The sequence below is a fragment of the Entelurus aequoreus genome, linkage group LG09, assembly GCF_033978785.1.
Source record: "Entelurus aequoreus isolate RoL-2023_Sb linkage group LG09, RoL_Eaeq_v1.1, whole genome shotgun sequence".
In the NCBI taxonomy this organism is placed as follows: Eukaryota; Metazoa; Chordata; class Actinopteri; order Syngnathiformes; family Syngnathidae; genus Entelurus; species Entelurus aequoreus.
In genome coordinates, this window is record NC_084739.1 from 11,782,544 (window position 1) to 11,807,849 (window position 25,306).

At 36.4% G+C, this 25,306-nt stretch overlaps 1 protein-coding gene across 1 annotated transcript in view; it reads left to right on the top strand.

Moving 5' to 3' along the window:
• Nucleotides 1–25,306, top strand: part of rgra (retinal G protein coupled receptor a) — a 29,543-nt gene that overhangs the window by 2,367 nt on the left and 1,870 nt on the right. The window contains exons 3-6 of the mRNA XM_062057603.1: nt 10,992–11,113; nt 11,194–11,347; nt 12,502–12,619; nt 24,297–24,410. Coding sequence (XP_061913587.1) covers nt 10,992–11,113; nt 11,194–11,347; nt 12,502–12,619; nt 24,297–24,410 — 508 coding nt within the window. The remainder of the gene's footprint in view (nt 1–10,991; nt 11,114–11,193; nt 11,348–12,501; nt 12,620–24,296; nt 24,411–25,306) is intronic.

Sequence of the window (25,306 nt, forward strand, 5' to 3'; positions counted from 1 at the left end):
AGTAAGTACTGCAATGTGCAATATTCCGCAAGACATTGATACAATAATGTTGATGTATAAATGTATTTCCATATTCCAAACCAACTGTTAAAAAAAACCTCTCGATCTGTTGTTTCATGTCTCTGAAACGTATCATTGGACATTTGAATTATTTTTGTTTTTATCAAGGAACATATGTTTTGTATTTTTTTTTTAAAGTTAAATGGGCATTTACATACTGTATATGTCAAATTTATGTGTTAAAATGCAATTAATTATTTGCTCTGTCTGGGGAATAAAAAGATAAGTGAATGTTGTTTGGATTTGGGATGAAAAAAAACTTGAAGATGCATATAACACTTAAAAAAATAGACACATTTTTAAATATGTATTTAAAAAATGTGTAGAAATATATGTTATACCAAAATATTTATGAATGTATTTTTATTCCAAAGAAACCAATTGTTTAAAAAAAAACTTACCAAATGTGTCATTTTAAATGAAAATGTGTTTCTAAGTAAACCTTTTTTTAATATTTTTTTACAAAATGGGTATTTAAATATATCTACAAAACATAGGTTAAAAAATTAATTTTAAAAAAATGTTAAAAACTTTTTTTTAATTTTTGTATTTTTTTGGGTACAATACATGAAATTGTAGTTTTTTTTAGTAACTTAGTCTCAGAAAAGGCCAAATGTTTTTTGTAAATATTAGTAAGTACTGCAATGTGCAATATTCCGCAAGACATTGATACAATAATGTTGATGTATAAATGTATTTCCATATTCCAAACCAACTGTTTAAAAAAAACTCTCGATCTGTTGTTTCATGTCTCTGAAACGTATCATTGGACATTTGAATTATTTTTGTTTTTATCAAGGAACATATGTTTTGTATTTTTTTTTAATGTTAAATGGGCATTTACATACTGTATATGTCAAATTTATGTGTTAAAATGCAATTAATTATTTGCTCTGTCTGGGGAATAAAAAGATAAGTGAATGTTGTTTGGATTTGGGATGAAAAAAAACTTGAAGATGCATATAACACTTAAAAAAATAGACACATTTTTAAATATGTATTAAAAAAATGTGTACAAATATATGTTATACCAAAATATTTATGAATGTATTTTTATTCCAAACAAACCAATTGCTTAAAAAAAACTTACCAAATGTGTCATTTTAAATGAAAATGTGTTTCTAAGTAAACCTTTTTTTAATGTTTTTTTTTTTACAAAATGGGTATTTAAATATATCTACAAAACATAGGTTAAAAAATTAATTTTAAAAAAATGTTAAAAACTTTTTTTTAATTGTTGTATTTTTTTGGCTACAATACATGAAATTTTAGTTTTTTTGAGTAACTTAGTCTCAGAAAAGGCCAATTGTTTTTTGTAAATATTAGTAAGTACTGCAATGTGCAATATTCCGCAAGACATTGATACAATAATGTTGATGTATAAATGTATTTCCATATTCCAAACCAACTGTTAAAAAAAAACTCTCGATCTGTTGTTTCATGTCTCTGAAACGCATCATTGGAAATTTTAATTATTTTTGTTTTTATCAAGGAACATATGTTTTTTTGTTTTTTTAAATGTTAAATGGGCATTTACATACTGTATATGTCAAATGTATGTGTTAAAATGCAATTATTATTTGCTCTGTCTGGGGAATAAAAAGATAAGTGAATGTTGTTTGGATTTGGGATGGAAAAAAACTTGAAGATGCATATAACACTTAAAAAAATAGACACATTTAAAAAATGTGTATAAATATATGTTATACCAAAATATTTATGAATGTATTTTTATTCCAAAGAAACGAATTGCTTAAAAAAAAAACTTACCAAATGTGTCATTTTAAATGAAAATGTGTTTCTAAGTAAACCTTTTTAAAAAAAAATTTTTTTTTACAAAATGGGTATTTAAATATATCTACAAAACATATGTTAAAAAATTAATTTAAAAAAAATGTTAAAAACTTTTTTTTAATTTTTGTATTTTTTTGGCTACAATACATGAAATTTTAGTTTTTTTGAGTAACTTAGTCTCAGAAAAGGCCAATTGTTTTTTTGTAAATATTAGTAAGTACTGCAATGTGCAATATTCCGCAAGACATTGATACAATAATGTTGATGTATAAATGTATTTCCATATTCCAAACCAACTGTTAAAAAAAAACTCTCGATCTGTTGTTTCATGTCTCTGAAACGTATCATTGGACATTTGAATTATTTTTGTTTTTATCAAGGAACATATGTTTTGTATTTTTTTTTAATGTTAAATGGGCATTTACATACTGTATATGTCAAATTTATGTGTTAAAATGCAATTAATTATTTGCTCTGTCTGGGGAATAAAAAGATAAGTGAATGTTGTTTGGATTTGGGATGAAAAAAAACTTGAAGATGCATATAACACTTAAAAAAATAGACACATTTTTAAATATGTATTAAAAAAATGTGTACAAATATATGTTATACCAAAATATTTATGAATGTATTTTTATTCCAAACAAACCAATTGCTTAAAAAAAAAACTTACCAAATGTGTCATTTTAAATGAAAATGTGTTTCTAAGTAAACCTTTTTTTAATGTTTTTTTTTTTTACAAAATGGGTATTTAAATATATCTACAAAACATATGTTAAAAAATTAATTTAAAAATTTTTTTAAAAACTTTTTTTTAATTGTTGTATTTTTTTGGCTACAATACATGAAATTTTAGTTTTTTTGAGTAACTTAGTCTCAGAAAAGGCCAATTATTTTTTGTAAATATTAGTAAGTACTGCAATGTGCAATATTACGCAAGACATTGATACAATAATGTTGATGTATAAATGTATTTCCATATTCCAAACCAACTGTTAAAAAAAAAACTCTCGATCTGTTGTTTCATGTCTCTGAAACGTATCATTGGACATTTGAATTATTTTTGTTTTTATCAAGGAACATATGTTTTGTATTTTTTTTTAAATGTTAAATGGGCATTTACATACTGGATATGTCAAATTGATGTGTTAAAATGCAATTAATTATTTGCTCTGTCTGGGGAATAAAAAGATAAGTGAATGTTGTTTGGATTTGGGATGAAAAAAAACTTGAAGATGCATATAACACTTTAAAAAATAGACACATTTTTAAATATGTATTTAAAAAATGTGTAGAAATATATGTTATACCAAAATATTTATGAATGTATTTTTATTCCAAAGAAACCAATTGCTTTAAAAAAAAACTTACCAAATGTGTCATTTTAAATGAAAATGTGTTTCTAAGTAAACCTTTTTTTTAAAAAAATGTTTTTACAAAATGGGTATTTAAATATATCTACAAAACATATGTTAAAAAATTAATTTGAAACTTTTTTTTAAAACTTTTTAATTTTTGTATTTTTTTGGCTAAAATACATGAAATTGTAGTTTTTTTGAGTAACTTAGTGTCAGAAAAGGCCAATTGTTTTTTGTACATATTAGTAAGTACTGCAATGTGCAATAGTCCGCAAGACATTGATAAAACGTTGATTATACATGCATGTCCTTTACAACTGACTTTGAAACAAAGTTAAACAATTGTTTGTATTTGTAAATTGAGACAGCATTGATGTCTAACATTGGATCCACGTTGCTGGTTGGGGAAATGACCAAATTTCAATGGTCAAACGAACGTCAGAACCCAACATTGATTAAATGTCAATGTTGGGCATGGAAATGTCCGACAGCCATCAGACTGTATAATGCATATGTTCCTTGACTGCACTTAAATGTAGAATATACTGTATGTAGAATATATTTATATTATTCATATATTATATATTATATATGTAATATATTATATATTAGGGCTGCGAATCTTTGGGTGTCCCACGATTTGATTCAAAATCGATTTTTTCCGATTAAACGAGATTCTCGATTCAAAAACGATACTTTCCCGATTCAAAAGGATTCTCTATTCATTCAATACATAGGATTTCAGCAGGATCTACTCCAGTCTGCTGACATGCAAGCAGAGTAGGAGATTTTTGTAAAAAGCTTTTATAATTGTAAAGGACAATGTTTTATCAACTGATTGCAATAATGTAAATTTGTTTTAACTATTAAATGAACCAAAAATATGACTTATTTTATCTTTGTGAAAACATTGGACACAGTGTGTTGTCAAGCTTATGAGATGCGATGCAAGTGTAAGCCACTGTGACACTATTGTTCATTTTTTTTATTTTTTATAAATGTCTAATGATAATGTCAATGAGGGATTTTTAATCACTGCTATGTTGAAATTGTAACTACACTGTCGTGTTTGTGTCTCCTCTCAATTGCTCTGTTTATTGCAGTTCTGAGTGTTGCTGGGTCGGGTTTGGTTTTGGAATTGGATTGCATTGTTATGGTATTGCTGTGTATTGTTTTGTTGGATTGATTAATTTAAAAAAAAAAAAAAATGAAAAAAAAAAAAGATGAATTTTTTTTTTTAAATACTTTTTTTTTTTTAAACGATTTTTTAAAAATGTACCAAAATATTGGTATCGGGACAACACTAATTATTTCACTGTAAATGTTACTGTGAAAGTAACGCAATTATTAGCCAGTATTTGTTTTCATGGCGCATTTCCGCTGTTTCCAGTTTTCAATTCGGTCTTTTAGTGCAGGCGATTAATGTTATCGGAAGTCTATAATTTACGATCTGTTTTTTTTTTTTTTTTTGACAACCCACTTAGCCAAGATACTTTTTTTAAATATTAGAGCGAAAATTGAAATGTCAAAAAAAAAAATTAAAATAATTGGGGGGGGGGGGCTTTTGACTTTTCCGCACATTTAACTAAATTTCATGTCGACTGGGTAAACCTAATTTTAAAAACATAACTCCAGGGAGTTCATTTTTGCTACAATACACAAAATTGTAGGTTTTTTGAGTAACTTAAAGTTGCATTCTTTTTGTAAATAATACTAAGTACTGCAATGTGCAATATTCCGCAAGACATTGCCACAACGTTGATCATACATGCATGTCCTCTAAAACTGACTTTGAAACAACGTTGAAAAATAGTCGAATTTGTATATTGAGACAACGTTGGTGTCTAACGTTGGATCCACGTTGCTGGTTGGGGAAATGACCAAATTTCGATGGTCAAATCAATGTCACAACCTGACATTGAATAAATGTTGTCAAAAAGCATGTTGTTTCAACGATATATTAGTGTTGTACAGTATTGGTTGGAAAATGACCAAAATTCAATGGTCGAATCAACGCCGGAACCCAACATTGATTAAACGTTGTCAAAAAGTATGTTGTTTCAACATTGTATTTGTGTTGCAAAATATGGGTTGGAAAATGACCAAAATGCAATCATCAAATCAACATCAGAACCCAACATTGATTAAATGTTGTCAAAAAGCATGTTGTTTCAACGTTGTATTTGTGTTGTAGAATTTTGGTTGGGAAATTACCAAAATTCAATGATCAAATCAACGTCAGAACCCAACATTGAATAAACCTTGTCGAAAAGCATGTTGTTTCAACGTTGTATTTGTGTTGTAGAATATTGGTTGGAAAATGACCAAAATTCAATGATCAAACCAACATCAGATTGCGACATTGATTAAACGTCGTCAAAAAGCATGTTGTTTCAACGTTGTATTTGTGTTGTAGAATGTTGGTTGGAAAATGACCAAAATTCAATGGTCAAATCAACGTCAGAACCCAACATTGATTAAACGTAGTCAAAAAGCATGTTGTTTCAACGTTGTATTTGTGTTGTAGAATATTGGTTGGAAAATGACCAAAATTCAATGGTCAAATCAACGTCAGAACCCAACATTGATTAAACGTCGTCAAAAAGCATGTTGTTTCAACGTTGTATTTGTGTTGTAGAATAATGGTTGGAAAATGACCAAAATTCAATGGTCAAATCAACGTCAGGACTCAATATTGAATAAACGTTGTCAAAAAGCATGTTGTTTCAACGTTGTATTTGTGTTGCAAAATATGGGTTGGAAAATTACCCAAATTCAATGGTTAAATCAACGTTACAACCTGACATTGAATAAACGTCAACAAAAAGCATGTTGTTTCAACACTGTATTTGTGTTGTAGAATATTGGTTGGAAAATGACCAAAATTCAATGGTCAAATCAACATCAGAACCCAACATTGATTAAACGTCGTCAAAAAGCATGTTGTTTCAACGTTGTATTTGTGTTGTAGAATAATGGTTGGAAAATTATCAAAATTCAATGGTCAAATCAACGTCAGAACTCAATATTGAATAAACGTTGTCAAAAAGCATGTTGTTTCAACGTTGTATTTGTGTTGCAAAATATGGGTTGGAAAATGACCAAAATTCAATGGTAAAATCAACGTCAGAATCCAACATTGATTAAACCTCATCAAAAAGCATATTGTTTCAACGTTGTATTTGTGTTGTAGAATTTTGGTTGGGAAATGACCAAAATTCAATGATCAAATCAACGTCAGATTGCGACATTGATTAAACGTCGTCAAAAAGCAATGTTCCAACGTTATGTTTGATTTGCTCAAAGGTCAGGACCTAACTCAACAACTTCTCAACGTTGTTTTAGTGTCTTGTGTCTGCTGGGTTAAGTGAATGACTGATATTTCTGCATTGATTGCTTTTTTGGTTTTTACTAATTCTACTTTTATTTCTTGTTGTAAAGTGTCTTAGTCTTTAGAAAAGCTCTTCAAATTCAAATGTATCACTACTAATGTTGATATGCGATCAATAAGAAAATGCATCAAAAACAAAATAAAATGAATTAACCAACGAAAATACCTTCAGATAAAATGTATCAAATACTCAAAATGTTGCTCAGGCAATTAGTTTTTAAAATACAGCCTATTTTGTGTTTGTTTTTCCTAATAAAAACAAAATATTGGAGATGCATGTATGTCCAATTTACTGTATATGTAAAAATGCAACTAATATCTGGAAGAAAAAGACAAGTTAGTTTTGTTTGGACTTTGTATAATAAGAAACATTTTATATACTGTATCTAAATATATACTTAAAATTTAAAAAATACTTGTATTCATAAAAATGTATATTATATAAAAAACATGTATAAATGTATTTCCATATTCCAAACCAACTGTTTTATAAAAAGTCTCGAACTGTTGTTTCATGCCTCTGAAATGTATCATTTGAAATTGAAAATATTTTAATTTTTATCAAGGAACATGTGTTTTTTTTTTTTTTTTTTAAATGCGAAATGGGCATTGTACAGGTATATGTCAAATGTTTATGTTAAAATGCAATTAATTATTTGCTCTGTCCGGGGAATAAAAAGATAAGTGAAAGTTGTTTGGATTTGGTATAAAAAAAAAAACTTGAAGATGCATATATCACTTAAAAAAATAGACATATATTTAAATATGTAGTTAAAAAATGTGTACAAATATATGTTTGTGGAAGTCGCTTCCTAGCAGCTCCACTGTAGACACGGCACAAGAGCCAAGCGTGCAGGTTTTAATGATACATTTTTTTAACACTGTCTTTCTCCAGCAGAACGTGACTTTTCGGTCACGTCCGTATCCTCTCTCTCCTTCTGCTCCCGGCCGCTTACTGTTAAAGACAACAGATGATTAGATTAACACGTACCACCTGTGAAATGTAATCACCTGCCAGCTGTGTCTCGCCGTCATCACTGCCACCCCCCCCCCCCCCCCTCCCCGGCTGACAACATCAGCCTCCACAATGTTATACCAAAATATTTATGAATGTATTTTTATTCCAAACAAACCAATTGCTTGAAAAAAAAAACTTACCAAATGTGTCATTTTAAATGAAAATGTGTTTCAAAGTAAACCTTTTTTTAATTTATTTTTTTTAAAGAAAAAATGCAAAATGGTATTTAAATATATCTACAAAACATATATTGAAAAAATGTATTTAAAAAAAATGTTGCATTTGGCATAACAGAAAAAAAACTCCAGGCATTATTTTAATTAAATGTTTAGCTATACTGTGTACCCATTCCTACAGAGGAAGAGTGTAAAATCAATAGCAATCAAACCTGCATGGTGTAGGGCGGGGGTTGCGGCTCTTTAGCGCCGCCCTAGTGGCTCTCTGGAGATTTTTCAAAAATGTATGAAGAATGGAAAAAGATGAGGGGAAAAAAATCTATTTTTTTGTTTTAGTGTGGTTTCTGTAGGAGGACAAACATGACACAAACCTCCCTAATTGTTATAAATCACTCTGTTTATATTAAACATGCTTCACTGATTCGAGTATGTGGCGAGCGCCCTTTTGTCCCGCTAATTTTGGCGGTCCTTGAACTCACCGTATAGTTTGTTTACATGTATAACTTTCTCCGACTTTCTAGGAAGTGTTTTATGCCACTTCTTTTTCTGTCTCATTTTGCCCACCACACTTTTAACGTTGTGCGTGAGTGCACAAAGGTGAGTTTTGTTGATGTTATTGACTTGTGTGGAGTGCTAATCAGACATATTTGGTCACTGCATGACTGCAAGCTAATCGATGCTAACATGCTATTTAGGCTAGCGATATGTACATATTGCATCATTATGTCTCATTTGTAGGTATATTTGAGGTCATTTAGTTTCCTCTAAGTCCTCTTAATTCAATTGATATCTCATGACACATGAAATATGGCTTTTAATTTGTTGCGGCTCCAGACAGATTTTTGTTTTTGTATTTTTGGTCCAATGGGTGAGGGCCAACATCCGGGCCATAGCAACGAGACTGGCGTTGAAAACAACCCGTTGCCATTACTCTTTAATCTGTCGACCTACGCTGGTTAAACCCGTCATTCTGCCTCCAAAATGCCGAAAAACTGTGTTGTTTTTGGTTGTGCTAACCACAACTGGAAACAGGGGAAACAAAGGTTGTATTTTGTTCTGCCAAAGCGCGATAAAAGCCCACAGAGACGAGACAAATGGCTCGCAGCTTTACACCGGGAAAACGAGGACGGTTCTCACTGGAGTCCCCCAAAGTCCCGGGTCGTGTGTTCGGATCACTTCGTTTCTGGTAAATATAAGGAACAAAAATCCACCTTCTTAACCACAACTTGGCTATACCGTCCGTGCTAATGTTATACTTGTTGAATTTTTACCTTATAACGTTCGACAGCTGAAGTTGTTGTTGTACAAAAATAACATGCGGTTTATACTATATAGTCTAAAGCCTAGCTAGCTATTTTCGAAAACCGGACAACGAGAGGATACCAAAGGCAGCGTTAAGATGGACACCACCGGGAAAACGTAAGCCAGGGTGGCCAAAGAACACCTGGCGAAGAACAGTTGTACTTAAACAATACATGTAGCCCTCAAATATCTCAATATTTTATACACTAACACTTGATCTTTTATACACTAACACTTGATCTTGTTGTTGATAACTTGTTGTTGATAACTTCCGCGTCGGGCGGACCTACGTCACTTCCGCCTACCAATCCCCTAGCAACCGGGAATTCGTTGAAAACAAACCAGCTCACAGCGAACACAGCATTGACAGAAAAAGCATTTAACGAGCGTTGTGGCTTGGAAGTCGGCGTTAAATCCTTCATTTACGCATTTTTACTTATTCCCATATCGTGTGAAAAAACGAAGATGTATTATTTGCGTCAGACTCGTCTCAGTGAACTTTAAAGCTTCTCAGGCTTAGCTTAGCTTGCTAGTTAGCTTAGCCTGCGCGCTACTAAGAAAGAGACGCGGAAGTTATCAACAACAAGATCAAGTGTTAGTGTATAAAATATTGAGAGATTTGAGGGCTATATGTATTGTTTAAGTACAACAAAGGAGAGTTTAAACAGAGAAGGGGGAGGTGGCAAAATAACATAATAAGGAAAGTAATACCAAGATTACGGGTAAATAATACTGGAATGTCCGGCAAAAAACCCCAAAAGAAAGCAGACTGACCCCTAGTAGCCCGGTCCTTGTAAGTTGTAGCCTTATGAAGGCGCAGTACAGCAGGCGAATAATGTACAAAATATGTCTTTGTATTGAAAAGTCTTGCAGACAGCATTTTGCGACTGTCTTGAAAAGTTGATTAAATGGCAACATGAAAATTATAGGGTTTATTGGTTTTTAAAAACCCAACTGTTAAGTGCAAATTTAAACGAAACCGGTTTTCGAAAATAGCTAGCCAGGCTATAGACTATATAGTATATACCGCATGTTATTTTTGTACAACAACAACTTCAGCTGTCGAACGTTATAAGGTACAAATTCAACAAGTACAACATTAGCACGGACGGTATAGCCAAGTTGTGGTTAAGAAGGTGGATTTTTGTTCCTTATATTTACCAGAAACGAAGTGATCCGAACACACGACCCGGAACTTTGGGGGGAGTCCAGTGAGAACCGTCCTCGTTTTCCCGGTGTAAAGCTGCGAGCCATTTGTCTCGTCTCTGTGGGCTTTTATCACGCTTTGGCAAAACAAAATACGACCTTTGTTTTCCCTGTTTCCAGTTGTGGTTAGCACAACCAAAAACAACACAGTTTTTCGGCATTTTGGAGGCAGAATGACGGGTTTAATCAGTGTAGGTTGACAGGTTAAAGAGTAATGGCAACGGTTTGTTTTCAACGCCAGTCTGGTTGCTATGGCTCGAAGAACCCGTATGTAGCTCAGTTGCCCGGATGTCGGCCCTCACCTATATTTCAGGTCATTTAGTTTCCTTTAAGTCCTCTTAATTAAATGTGTATCTCATGACACATGAAATATGGCTTTTAATTTGTTGCGGCTCCAGACAGATTTGTTTTTGTATTTTTGGTCCAATATGGCTCTTTCAACATTTTGGGTTGCCGACCCCTGGTGTAGGAGAGAAGGGAAGGGGGGTGCTAGTACTCAGTTAATAGCAATGTTATGAAGTGCACCGGCAGAGGATTTCCATGCTGTAATCAGGGCCTGACTGTGTTCCATTGTCATGACAGCAGAGATTATGCAAGTGAAGGGTGGCCTGCTAGTGCCTCACCTACCTCCAAACGTGAAATGGGCCAACAATAAAAATAAAAAATAAATCCTTCTACTCCCTCAGGTACTGGCCTTACGGCTCTGAGGGATGTCAGACTCACGGCTTCCAGGGCTTTGTGACGGCCCTCGCCAGCATCCACTTCATCGCCGCCATCGCCTGGGATCGATACCACCAGTACTGCACTCGTAAGTAACCTGTTTGTCGTGGGAAATTCCACAAGTGTTATTATTGGATTATTCCCATCATTGTATTTTGACCTTCCTAGGGACCAAGCTGCAGTGGAGCAGCTCCATCACGCTGGTCATTTTCATCTGGCTTTTCACCGCCTTCTGGTCCGCAATGCCTCTCATCGGCTGGGGGGAGTACGACTACGAGCCCCTCAGGACCTGCTGCACTCTGGACTACACCAAGGGAGACAGGTGCAAAAACTGAAATCTAAATAAGATGAAATATCTCAAATAAGGGTGATATTTGCTTATTTTCTGTCTGATAAGATACTTATTCTCACTAAGCAGATTTTATGTTAGAGTGTTTTACTTGTTTTAAGGGTTTTGGTCCTAAATGATCTCAGTAAGATATTACAGCTTGTCGCTGAGATTTTATGACCTATATTGAGTAAAACATGCTTGAAACTAGAATATCAACTGTTGCAAAGCTGTGTCATCAACACTCACAAGTATAAAACTACTTTTTTAAAGTAATAATTTCTTACTTCAAGCATGAAAAAAAAATCATGATTCTGACACAATTGTGTCTCATAATTAAAACAGATGACAGCCAAATGGACTTTGCTGTTTTATTTTCAATGAAACAATAGAAAATACGTACTCATATAGTACAGTAAACTGACAGTTAATATTGAAAGATTTAACATGTGACATTTCGAACTATTTTGAACAGAAATAGTTCATGCACATTCAGATAAATTCTTCAAAATTACAATAAAAAAAATTTGGCCGGGGCCCGGGTTGTGTATATGCGTACTAATTGACTGAAAGAGCACGCACTTGACGCAATGATGTCATGTTATCGATGGAAAAATGCATATTTAGACCATATGATTTGCCTGAGCGGCTGGTAGACCCCGAGAGTAACAAGCGGTTGCCTTGTTGCCTTTCCATTAAGAAAAATAAACTAGTTTTTAGTATAAGTTTGCTGGTTTCAAGAAATGTAATACTGAGCGCATATCATTATGTCAAGATAATGGCACTAGCATTTACTTAACTTAAGAATATTTTTCAACGTATTGAGCAAAAAGGTCTCTCTTTTTTTTTTCTACCAAGAAAAGTGCACTTGTTATTAGTGAGAATATACTTATTTTAAGGTATTTTGGGGTTCATTGAGGTTAGCTAATTTTGCTTGTTTTGGAAAGTCTTGACAAGCCGAATTTTCTTGTTCTATTGGCAGATAATTTTACTTAGTTCAAATAAAATACCCCTAATTTTTGTATTGTTTTTTCTTGTTTTTGAACACTGACTTTTTGCAGTGTACTTGATGCACATAATATTTGTAACACTATTTAATCATTGATTTATGGTTTGTGTTGTGATGTTTCATCCTCTTGTCAACATAGGAACTACGTCTCCTACTTGATCCCCATGAGCGTCTTCAACATGGCTATCCAAGTCTTTGTTGTCATGTCCTCCTACCAGTCCATCGCACAGAAGTTCAAGAAGACCGGAAACTCTAAAGTAAGTAAAAAAAAAATCATAAAATCATGGCTTATACCAGAGCTGGGCAAATATTTGGACTCAGGGGCCACATTGAGAGAAAAAATGTGTCTGGGAGGGCCAGTGTGTATGTGTGTATAAATTATATATACACATTTAGCTGTAAAAAAAAAATTGCCGAACAGTATGGGTGTTTGGGTCCCTTTTTTTAATAATTTATGAACACTAATACCAAAAGTCACAATGTCCGATAGAATTCTAAAAAGGTTATGACAGACCACCTAAAAAAAAACAGAATTTTTTTTTTTATTACACATAATTTATTTTGGTAAATACTTAATAAACTGATGAAAGTCGTGCGAGTGCAGTAATCCTACGTTTGTTGCAGTTAATTGGTTATGAATTCCCGCAAAGTAGGAACTGTTACTAATTATAAATCAAACATTTTCTTAGCTAGAGCATGAAAAAAAGCTGTTTACGACCTTCCTGTTATGTTTTTTTTTTTATATTATAAGAGCCCTCTAAACATGAAATAACACCCACATAGTCACCTTTACGCTAGTTTAACTCAATAAAGTCAACATAATAATAGAAAATAAGACCTGTACTGTACTGACTTTAGCAGCCATAATCTCATATGTTATTATTTTATTGAAGTCATTTGTATTTTACTTTGTATCCTATTAGTTATGCAATATTGTATTTAGTTCTATTTATTTACTGTATATTATTTTTATTTTTTTTCTATTAATCTTCATACGTCTTGAATTTTATTCGTTATCTCCACTCATGGTTCTTACTATTTTACAAGTTTTATTATTTTTATTTTTCCAACGTTCCTCAGATGAGCCATCTGCCTCAGGGGTTATGGACCGTGTTTGTGGGGGCACTTTTGTGTCAGCATCCTGGTGGCCATGGTCTGATGACCTCCTGGTGCAGATGGCTCCTGTGATAGTGTTTACTCACATGTCTCCTCTGTACTCAGCCATGCAACCATTTGTCCATATAGTTGCATATGTGTGTATGTTGTGTGTTTGTGTCTGGTTGTCTGTGTCCGTGCGTACGTACAGTCGCGATCAAAAGTTTACATACACTTGTAAAGGACATAATGTCATGGCTGTCTTGAGTTTCCAATAATTTCTACAACTCTTATTTTTTTGTGATAGAGTGATTGGAGCACATACTTGTGAAAAAACATTCATGAAGTTTGGTTCTTTTATGAATTTATTATGGGTCTACTGAAAATGTGACCAAATCTGCCGGGTCAAAAGTATACATACAGCAATGTTAATATTTGCTTACATGTCCCTTGGCAAGTTTCACTGCAATAAGGCGCTTTTGGTAGCCATCCACAAGCTTCTGGTTGAATTTATGACCACTCCTCTTGACAAAATTGGTGCAGTTCAGCTAAATGTGTTGGTTTTCTGACATGGACTTGTTTCTTCAGCATTGTCCACATGTTTAAGTCAGGACTCTGGGAAAGCCATTCCAAAACCTTAATTCTAGCCTGATTTAGCCATTCCTTTACCACTTTTGATATGTGTTTGGGGTCATTGTCAATCAATCAATCAATCAATCAATCAATGTTTATTTATATAGCCCTAAATCACAAGTGTCTCAAAGGGCTGCACAAGCCACAACGACATCCGCGGTATGGAGCCTACATAAGGGCAAGGAAAAACTCACAACCCCAATGGGACGTCGATGTGAATGACTATGAGAAACCTTGGAGAGGACCGCATATGTGGGTAAACCCCCCCCTCTAGGGGAGACCGGATGCAATGGACGTCGAGTGGGTCTGACATAATATTGTGAAAGTCCAGTCCATAGTAGATCTAACATAATAGTGAGAGTCCAGTCCATAGTGGGGCCAGCAGGAGACCATCCTGAGCGGAGACGGGTCAGCAGCGCAGAGATGTCCCCAACCGACGCACAGGCGAGCGGTCCACCCCAGGTACCGACTCTGGACAGCCAGCACTTCATCCATGGCCACCGGACCTTTCCTCCAGAAGGTCTTATCTTTGTCCATGTGATGTCAGGTGAAACAAAAATTGAGCTGTTCGGCCACAATACCCACCAATATGTTTGGAAGAGAAAAGGTGAGGCCTTTAATCCCAGGAACACCAAACCTACCGTCAAGCATGGTGGTGGTAGTATTATGCTCTGGGCCTGTTTTGCTGCCAATGGAACTGGTGCTTTAAATGGGACAATGAAAAAGGAGGATTACCTCCAAATTCTTTAGGACAACCTAAAATCATCAGCCCGGAGGTTGGGTCTTGGGCGCAGTTGGGTGTTCCAACGGGACAATGACCCCAAACACATGTCAAAAGTGGTAAAGGAATGGCTAAATCAGGCTACAATTAAGGTTTTAGAATGGCCTTCCCAAAGTCCCGACTTCAACGTGTGGACAATGCTGAAGAAACAAGTCCATGTCAGAAAAAAAACACATTTAGCTGAACTGCACCAATTTTGTCAAGAGGAGTGGTCAAAAATTCAATCAGAAGCTTGTGGATGGCTACCAAAAGCGCCTTATTGCAGTGAAACTTGCCAAGGGACATGTAAGCAAATATTAACATTGCTGTATGTATACTTTTGACCCAGCACATTTGCTCACATATTCAGTAGACCCATAATAAATTCATAAAAGAACCAAACTTCATGAATGTTTTTTGTGACCAACAAGTATGTGCTCCAATCACTCTATCACAAAAAAAATAAGAGTGGTAGAAATAATGGGAAACTCAAGACAGCCATGACATTATGTTCTATACAGGTGTATGTACACTTTTGATCGCAAGGATATGGGTCACCGGGGTATTGTTTTTAATTTTTGTAAAGCACTTTGTGTTGCATTTATTTTATGTATGAAAAGCGCTTTATGAATAAAGTTTGATTAATTGATTGATATAGTGGCCAATACTACTGTAGTGTTGATATTTTCAGTTCGTTTAGCTATTTTTATGCTGGAAAATGCTCACTTTAGGTCAAAAACGGGTAAGGGTTGGTAGAATATCTTTTTAAAAAACAACAACAACAAAACAAACCGTGATGAATGAAACCGCAAAGTTTAAAGGCCTACTGAAATTAAATGTTTTTATTTAAACGGGGATAGCAGGTCCATTCTATGTGTCATACTTGATCATTTCGCAATATTGCCATATTTTTGCTGAAAGGATTTAGTAGAGAACATCGACGATAAAGTTTGCAACTTTTGGTCGCTGATAAAAAAAAGCCTTGCCTGTACCGGAAGTAGCGTGACGTCACAGGTTGAAAGGCTCCTCACATTTCCCCATTGATTACAATGCAGCGAGAGCGATTCGGACCGAGAAAGCGAAGAGAACCCCATTAATTTGAGCCAGGGTGAAAGATACGTGGATGAGGAACGTGAGAGTGAAGGACTAGAGTGCAGTGCAGGACGCATCTTTTTTCGCTCTGACCGTAACTTAGGTACAATACGGATTTGTATTTTAAACCACCTCGGATACTATATCATCTTGAAAATGAGAGTCGAGAACGCCAAATGGACATTCACAGTGACTTTTATCTCCACGACAATACATCGGCGAAACACTTTAGCTACGGAGCTAACGTGATAGCATCGGGCTTAACTGCAGATAGAAACAAAAGAAAGAAACGCCTGACTGGAAGGATAGACAGAAAATCAACAATACTATTAACTAACGACGCCATTGAAGCTAACTTAGCAACGGGACCTCGCAGAGCTATGCTAAAAACATTAGCTATCCACCTACGCCAGCCAGCCCTCATCTGCTCATCAACACCCGTGCTCACCTGCGTTCCAGCGATCGACGGAGTGACGAAGGACTTCACCAGATTATCAATGCGGTCGGCGGCTAGCGTCGGATAGCGCGTCTGCTATCCAAGTCAAAGTCCTCCTGTTTGTGTTGCTGCAGTCAGCCGCTAATACACTGATCCCACCTACAGCTTTCTTCTTTGCAGTCTTCATTGTTCATTAAACAAATTGCAAAAGATTCACCAACACAGTTGTCCAGAATACTGTGGAATTTTGCGATGAAAACCGAGCTTTTTGTATTGGATACAATGTGTCCGAATACTTCCGTTTCAACGATTGACGTCACGCGCATACGTCGTCATACATAGACGTTTTCAACCGGAAGTTTAGCGGGAAATTTAAAATTGCACTTTATAAGTTAAACCGGCCGTATTGGCATGTGTTGCAATGTTAAGATTTCATCATTGATATATAAACTATCAGACTGCGTGGTCGGTAGTAGTGCGTTTCAGTAGGCCTTTAAAGTGTGATGTGGCAAGAGACGACTGTACGACAACAAAAGCTTGCACAATAATCCTGTCCGCCATTGGTCGGGTATGAATAGTTGTATCTAAGTCATAACAGGACTACAAATTCATGCATCCTTGCATGTGATGCTAATTAAATCCATGTGGAATGCGTTAGCCGACGGAAGCGTTATTCACCAGGCACAAACCCATCCGACGGACAAAGTATCATTTCCCCGCTTTGATGTGGGCCCGTTGGAAAGAACCGCCGGAATTCTCCTCCATCTTTGCCCAGAGACAAATTCCTTATGAGTGAGCAGCACGACTGACAGTGAGCGAGGGGGATGGAGGCGAAAGGGGGGGGGGGGGGGCTGAGATGCTGTGACCTATGTAGGTCATCAACACACCACACAGTGCTTCTGTTTGGAGCTGGTGGTCTAGGTGGAGGAAAAAGCGTGTCGAAGGGGGATGGGGGTTGTGTAAGCTCATCACTCGCCAGTTGTGTAGTGGGAAACACTTTCATTACAACAAAGTCCTAACTGAGGAACCAGACAGGCGACACATGTGGGTCATAAAACCTCACCAGTCAGCCAAAACCATCATCAATACACCCCGACCTCAATAATCTCATTATTGTCGGGTTGATTCATTGCCTAAGCGGCAAAGACGACTGGGCGGTAATTGGAAACGGGCCATAATTAACAGGAGTTATTCACTCATTATGAAAAAACAGTGTCAATGTTTGTGTTGGAGTGCATGAGAATATGGAAAGGAAAACAACTAAAATAGTCCAACAAAGAAAAAAAAAAAACAATGTTGTAATTAGAGATGTCCGATAATGGCTTTTTTTGCCGATATCCGATATTCCGATATTGTCCAACTCTTAATTACCGATACCGATATCAACCGATACCGATATATACAGTCGTGGAATTAACACATTATTATCTAATCTCTAATTACTACATATGTATAAATGTGTTAAAATGTAATATCGGAAATTATCGGTATCGTTTTTTTTAATTATCGGTATCGTTTTTTTTTTTTTTTTTTTTTTTTTTTTATCAACATAAAAAACACAAGATACACTTACAATTAGTGCACCAACCCAAAAAACCTCCCTCCCCCATTTACACTCATTCACACAAAAGGGTTGTTTCTTTCTGTTATTAATATTCTGGTTCCTACATTATATATCAATATATATCAATACAGTCTGCAAGGGATACAGTCCGTAAGCACACATGATTGTGCGTGCTGCTGGTCCACTAATAGTACTAACCTTTAACAGTTAATTTTACTCATTTTCATTAATTACTAGTTTCTATTTAACTGTTTTTATATTGTTTTACTTTCTTTTTTACTCAAGAATTTTTTTTAAATTTATTTATCTTATTTTATTTTATAATTTTTTTAAAAAAGGACCTTATCTTCACCATACCTGGTTGTCCAAATTAGGCATAATAATGTGTTAATTCCACGACTGTATATATCGGTATCGGTTGATATCGGTATCGGTAATTAAGAGTTGGACAATATTGGAATATCGGATATTGGCAAAAAAAGCCATTATCGGACATCCCTACTAATTATTATGCCTAATTTTGTAGTGATGCCCCGCTGGATGCATTAAACAATGTAACAAGGTTTTCCAAAATAAATCAACTCAAGTTATGGAACAAAAATGCCAACATGGCACTGCCGTATTTATTATTGAAGTCACAAAGTGCATTCATTTTTTTTAACATGCCTCAAAACAGCAACTTGGAATTTGGGACATGCTCTCCCATGAGGAGGTTGAGGTGGGCAGGGTTGGAGGGGGCGGGGTTGAGGGGGGGGGAGTTGTAGCGGGCGGGGGGTGTATATTGTAGCGTCCTTCAAGAGTTAGTGCTGCAAGGGGTTCTAGGTATTTGTTCTGTTGTGTTTATGTTGTGTTACGGTGCGGATCTTCTCCCGAAATGTGTTTGTCATTCTTGTTTGGTGTGGGTTCACAGTGTGGCGCGTATTTGTAACAGTGTTAAAGTTGTTTATACAGCTACCCTCAGTGTGACCTGTATGGCTGTCGACCAAGTATGCCTTTCATTCACTTGTTTATGTGAAAAGCCGTAGATATTATGTGATTGGGCCGGCACACAAAGGCAGTGCCTTTAAGGTTTATTGGCGCTCTGAACTTCTCCCTACGTCCGTGTACACAGCGGCGTTTTAAAAAGTCATAAATTTTACTTTTTGAAACCAATACCGATAATTTTGAAACCGATACCGATAATTTACGATATTAAATTTTAAAGCATTTATCGGCCGATAATATCGGCAGTCCGATATTATCGGACATCCCTAGTTGTAATCCAGCGTTAACACCTCTGACAAATGTAAAAACATGTAACACCAGTTGCACACCAACATTTCAAAGTGCATGCAGTTAATTCAAAATAATAATAATCAGGCGGTTACCTACAGCCACGCTTTTTATGCTAGGGTTGTACTGTGTACTGGTATTAGTATAGTACCGCGATACTAATGAATCATTGTGGAGGTTGCCCACCAGGGGGTTCTTCTGACCACCAATCACCGACATGAGAGCCCGGTTCAGGGTTACAATACAGTTTATTCTGTAATAATTTCCTCAGGTTGCTTGTCAGCAATTGTCTGTGTGTCTTTCTTTTGCTATCAGTCCGTGCTCTCACTCTCGCTCGCGCTCTTGCTCCAGCTCCCCACAACGTCTCTCCTCCCGGTTGCTGCTTGTACAGAGCGACAGGTGATTAGATAACAAGGCCCAGGTGGGCCATCTGCGCACCTGTCGCTGAATTCAAGGCCACTCCATTCCGCTGCAGGCCACGCCCCCCTTCACAATCATATTCGGTACCTCTAAAAAGTACCGGTCCCCCACACACCCGCTGCCCTCATGTCGTGTCATTGCTGGTTTACGAGCAGAGGAGCATGTTCGGCAGCGCACAAGCACGGAGTACTTACATGCAGACACAGTGTGTAGACAGAAAAGGGAGAACGGACGCATTTTGGCTTAAAAACTAACAATAAAGGTGAAGTTATAACACTGAAACGCCCTCAGGAAGAGGTGCTTTAAGACATGGCTAGCTAGCTAGCTCGCGGCTAAAGTCCGTTCGCAATCGGCAGTGTTTTAGCTACTTCTAAATCACTAATCCTCGCCTCCATGGCGACAAATAAAGTACGTTTCTTACAAGTATCATCCCTGCAGGACGACGAATAGCTAAACATGTTTCACTACACACGGTAGCTCACCGGCGTCACAATGTAAACAAACGCCATTGGTGGATCTACACCTAACATCCACTGTAATGATACCAAGTACAGGTCGATATTTTTTGGCATCACAACACCTTTCGTTTTTAAAAAAAATTAATATCATGTTTATAAACTCAGGAAATACGTCCCTGGACACATGAGGACTTTGAATACGACCAATGTATAATCCTGTAACGACTTGGTATCGGATTGATGCCCAAATTTGTGGTATCATCCAAAACTAATGTAAAGTATCAAACAACAGAAGAATAAGTGATTATTACATTTTAACAGAAGTGTAGATAGAACATGTTGAAACGGAAAATAACCAGATGTTAACAGTAAATGAACAAGGAGATTAATAATACATTTTCTACCACTTGTCCTTAATAATCTTGACAAACTAATAGAATGATAAATGACACAATACAGTATGTTACTGCATATGTCAGCAGCTACATTAGGAGCCTTTGTTTGTTTACTTACTACTAAAAGACAAGTTGTCTTGTATGTTCACTATTTTATTTAAGGACAAACTTGCAATAAGGAACATATGTTTAATGTACCCTAAGATTTTTTGTTAAAACAAATCCAATAATGCAACTTTTTGTGGTCCCCTTTATTTAGAAAAGTATCGAAAAGTACCAAAAAGTATCGAAATAATTTTGGTACCGCACTGTAAAAAAAAAATCCTATTTTTATGGTTAATTTACTCTAAATTTCTACTTTAATTTTTCTATTTTTTTTAAGTAGTTTATAAAACTGTAGAATTGAAGACATTATCTGTAAATAAACAATCCGCCTGTTATTTTAAGTAATATGCCAGTAATGACAAACTACGTATATTTCTATTTTTTTTACAGAAAAATACCAAATTAATTATACATAGCATTTTCTGTTTTCTTAAATTACTTTCAAATTCATATAAAATTACGATATTTTTCCGCAAAACGTTTCATGAAAATTTCTGTAAATATAATGTTTTTGATCATTATTTGGTTTACAATGTTTTACTTTAATTTTATGGTTTTCGTTTGGCAGCCGTAGCTGCCAGTAGATGACCGTTTTTTTACAGAATTTTTTTTTACAGTGCGGTATTGGTATCGGGACAACACTAGTTTATGCCAATGTTGTTTTTTTGTTCCCCATTGGAATCCAAGCACCCCCCTGCAGCTGTACATCCGAATTAATTAGGGATGTAAATACTGCGGTATTGCCGTTTGAAAATCTTTACAATAATGCAGTTATGTGATGAAAACTTGGCGAGTGTAGTTTTTTTTCTGGCGCTTTTTCCGTTGGCTGGTCTGGAAAAGAAACTACATTTTCCGTAATAAAGTGACGCATATACAGTATCTCCAAACTTGTTTTTCAATACTCAAAAATATTTCATTCTTACATTTGTGAAAGAATGGGCCGCTCTCAGTGATTTCCAGCTTGGAACTGTCAGAGGATGCCACCTGTGCAACAAATCCAGTCGTGAAATTTTCTCGCTCCTAAATACTCCAAAGCCAACTTTATTATAAGAAAAGTGAAGAGTTTGGGAACAACAGCAACTCAGCCACCAAGTGGTAGGCCACGTGAACTGACAGAGACGGGTCAGCGGATGCTGAAGCTCATAGTGCAAAGACTTTCTGCACAGTCAGTTGCTACAGAGCTCCAAACTTCACGTGACCTTCCAATTAGCCCACGTACAGTATGCAGACAGCTTCATGGAATGGGTTTCCATGGCCGAGCAGCTGCATCTAAGCCATGCATCACCAAGTCCAATGCAAAGCGTGGGATGCAGTGGTGTAAAGCACGTCGCCACTGGACTCTAGAGCAGTGGAGACGCCTTCTCTGGAGTGATGAGTCACGCTTTTCCATTTGGAAATCTGATGGACCAGTCTGGGTTTGGAGGTTGCCAGGAGAACGCTACATTTTGGACTGCACTGTGTGAAATTTGGTGGAGGAGGAATTATGGTGTGGGGTTGGTTTTTCAGGAGTTGGTCTTGGCCCCTTAGTTCCAGTGAAAGGAACTTTGAAGGCTTCAGGATACCAACACATTTTGGACAATTCCATGGGATGGCACTTCAAGTGTCCCTCAGGAAGTCCTATGGGGAGTGCTCAGAGAGTACGGGGTATCGGACTGTCTGATTGGGGCGGTCCGCTCCCTGTACGATCAGTGTCAGAGCTTGGTCCGCATTGCCGGCAGTAAGTCGGACACGTTTCCAGTGAGGGTTGGACTCCGCCAAGGCGGCCCTTTGTCACCCATTCTGTTCATAACTTTTATGGACAGAATTTCTAGGCGCAGTCAAGGCGTTGAGGGGATCCGGTTTGGTGGCTGCAGGATTAGGTCTCTGCTTTTTGCAGATGATGTGGTCCTGATGGCTTCATCTGGCCAAGATCTTCAGCTCTCACTGGATCGGTTCGCAGCCGAGTGTGAAGCTACTGGGATGAGAATCAGCACCTCCGAGTCCGAGTCCATGGTTCTCGCCCGGAAAAGGGTGGAGTGCCATCTCCGGGTTGGGGAGGAGACCCTGCCCCAAGTGGAGGAGTTCAAGTACCTCGGAGTCTTGTTCACGAGTGAGGGAAGAGTGGATCGTGAGATCGACAGGCGGATCGGTGCAGCGTCTTCAGTAATGCAGACGCTGTATCGATCCGTTGTGGTGAAGAAGGAGCTGAGCCGGAAGGCAAAGCTCTCAATTTACCGGTCGATCTACGTTCCCATCCTCACCTATGGTCATGAGCTTTGGGTTATGACCGAAAGGACAAGATCACGGGTAAATGCTCTTCCTCCGCCGGGTGGCGGGTCTCTCCCTTAAAGTTAGGGTGAGAAGCTCTGTCATCCGGGAGGCGCTCAAAGTAAAGCCGCTGCTCCTCCACATCGAGAGGAGCCAGATGAGGTGGTTCGGGCATCTGGTCAGGATGCCACCCGAACGCCTCCCTAGGGAGGTGTTTCGGGCACGTCCGGCCAGTAGGAGGCCACGGGGAAGACCCAGGACACGTTGGGAAGACCATCTCCCCCGGCTGGCCTGGGAACGCCTCGGGATTCCCCGGGAAGAGCTGGACGAAGTGGCTGGGGAGAGGGAAGTCTGGGCTTCCCTGCTTAGGCTGTTGCCCCCGCGACCCGACCTCGGATAAGCGGAAGAAGATGGATGGATGGAAATAAGTAACAAAGAAAAGTATATATAATTTAAAATGTGTATATTATTTTATTAATATGTGGGGTGTCCAAAGTGCAGCCTGGGAGTCATTCACGGCCTGCAACTAATTTTATAAAGGCCCGCGACACATTCTGAAAATACTATTAATAAAAAGAACAAAACATAATAAGTGGGATAAAAGAGCAAACTGGTGTAATGTAACAAGAAAATGCTGACATATTGAGGTTAACAACACAAAACTCACATGCAGGCAGGTTTTTTTGGTTTTTTTTTTTCCTAAAAATCGATATATTACTATACTATTTTCGAAACTGAAAATGATCAAAATGTCCCCCGCATCCTTTGATTTTTCATTCTGTCGCCCTCAGTGGTAAAAGTTAGGACACCCTTAATATACAGTATGTGATAAATATCACATGTTAATAGATGTATGCTTCTGACGCTCAAATCTGGGGCATCTCTGTGTGAAAGCGGCTAACATGAAGTGGTTATTCTTGGTTTATAAGGTGGTTACGGACTTAGTTGGTTTGCTATAAAACATTAGATTCAGCGCACATATAACTACGCAAATTTAGTAGCGTAGTAGGCCTAAGTATTGATTAAAACACGGTCAAGGCTTCATTTAACAAGTGAATTTAATACGTTTGGCCTATGTACATTAGACACGGTCTGAGCAGTAACACTGCGTTTGAATATAGGAGTATAAAACACTGTACTTTAAATCCAGTGATTCTTTGTCGTACCACTAGCAGTACACAGTTTGAGAATCACTGCACTAAGCGGTTATTAACTAATTGTGTTCGTAACGGTGTATCAAACTGCATGATTGTCCAGAATAGGTTGCTGATTACCAAATCGTGAGACATTGTTTACTTCTGTACAGTCCCTTTGCTAGAAATAGATAAAGTTTTACTACAGTAATATTACAAGTATGCAGCCAGGCTTCCTTTTGCCATAAGACCCGATATGTAACCACGTTTAAAGCATGTATATCCTAATTATACACTAATTGTGAACTTTCCCCCCAACTGTAGTTCAACCCCAACACTCCTCTTAAGACCATGCTGCTGTGCTGGGGCCCCTATGGCATCCTGGCTTTCTACGCCGCCGTGGAGAACGCCAACCTGGTCTCACCAAAGCTGAGGATGGTGAGCTACACATACACACACACATTCTTGTATTTTTTACCTTCTTGAGACCTCCGAAAAATGCTTACCTCTTTAGGACCACCCTTTCTAGATATATAAAGATGTGTATTTACAGCATTAATAATATATACATACTATGCAATTATAAAAAAGCTTGTAGTGAAAAATGAGTTGGAATTTTACAAGAAAAAGGTCACAATTTCACAAAAAAAAGGTCACAATTTCACAAGAAAAACTTAGAATTTTGGCAGTATTATAATAAAAGTCGTAATTTTACTCAACGCAAGTCAAAATCTTACAAGAAGAACTGAACATTTGTGCAATATTATGATAAAAGTTGCAATTTTACGAGGAAAAGCTTAACGTTTTGGCAATTTTATGAAAAGAGTCATAATTTTACTCGACAAACGTCACAATTTTATAAGAAAACTTAAAAATGTTGGCAAAATTATAAGCATAATCGAAATTTGACTCTGCAAAATTATGACAAAGGTCGTCATTTTGTTCAAAAAATGTCACTATTTGACAAGAACAACAAAAAAATTGGCAACATTGTGATAAAAGTCAGAATTTTATGTGAAAAACGTCACCGTTTTGCATTAAAAAGTAATAATTTCACATAAAAAAAGGAATAATTTTACGAGAAAATATTGCAATATTATAGAAACAGAAAGAATATGAGAAATTGTTCCCAATTTTATAAGAAAAAAGTCGACACATTGTGAGAAAAATACTGCTTTTACTTTTTTTTTTTTTTTTTGTAGTTTTGTTTTTTTAACTTTCATTATTTACTTCAAGTTATTACAGTATGTCTCTATATACATATTTATTTATTTATTTTTAAATTAATTTTGGCCAAAGGGGGTGCATTTCCATTTCTTACACACACTTGTTAT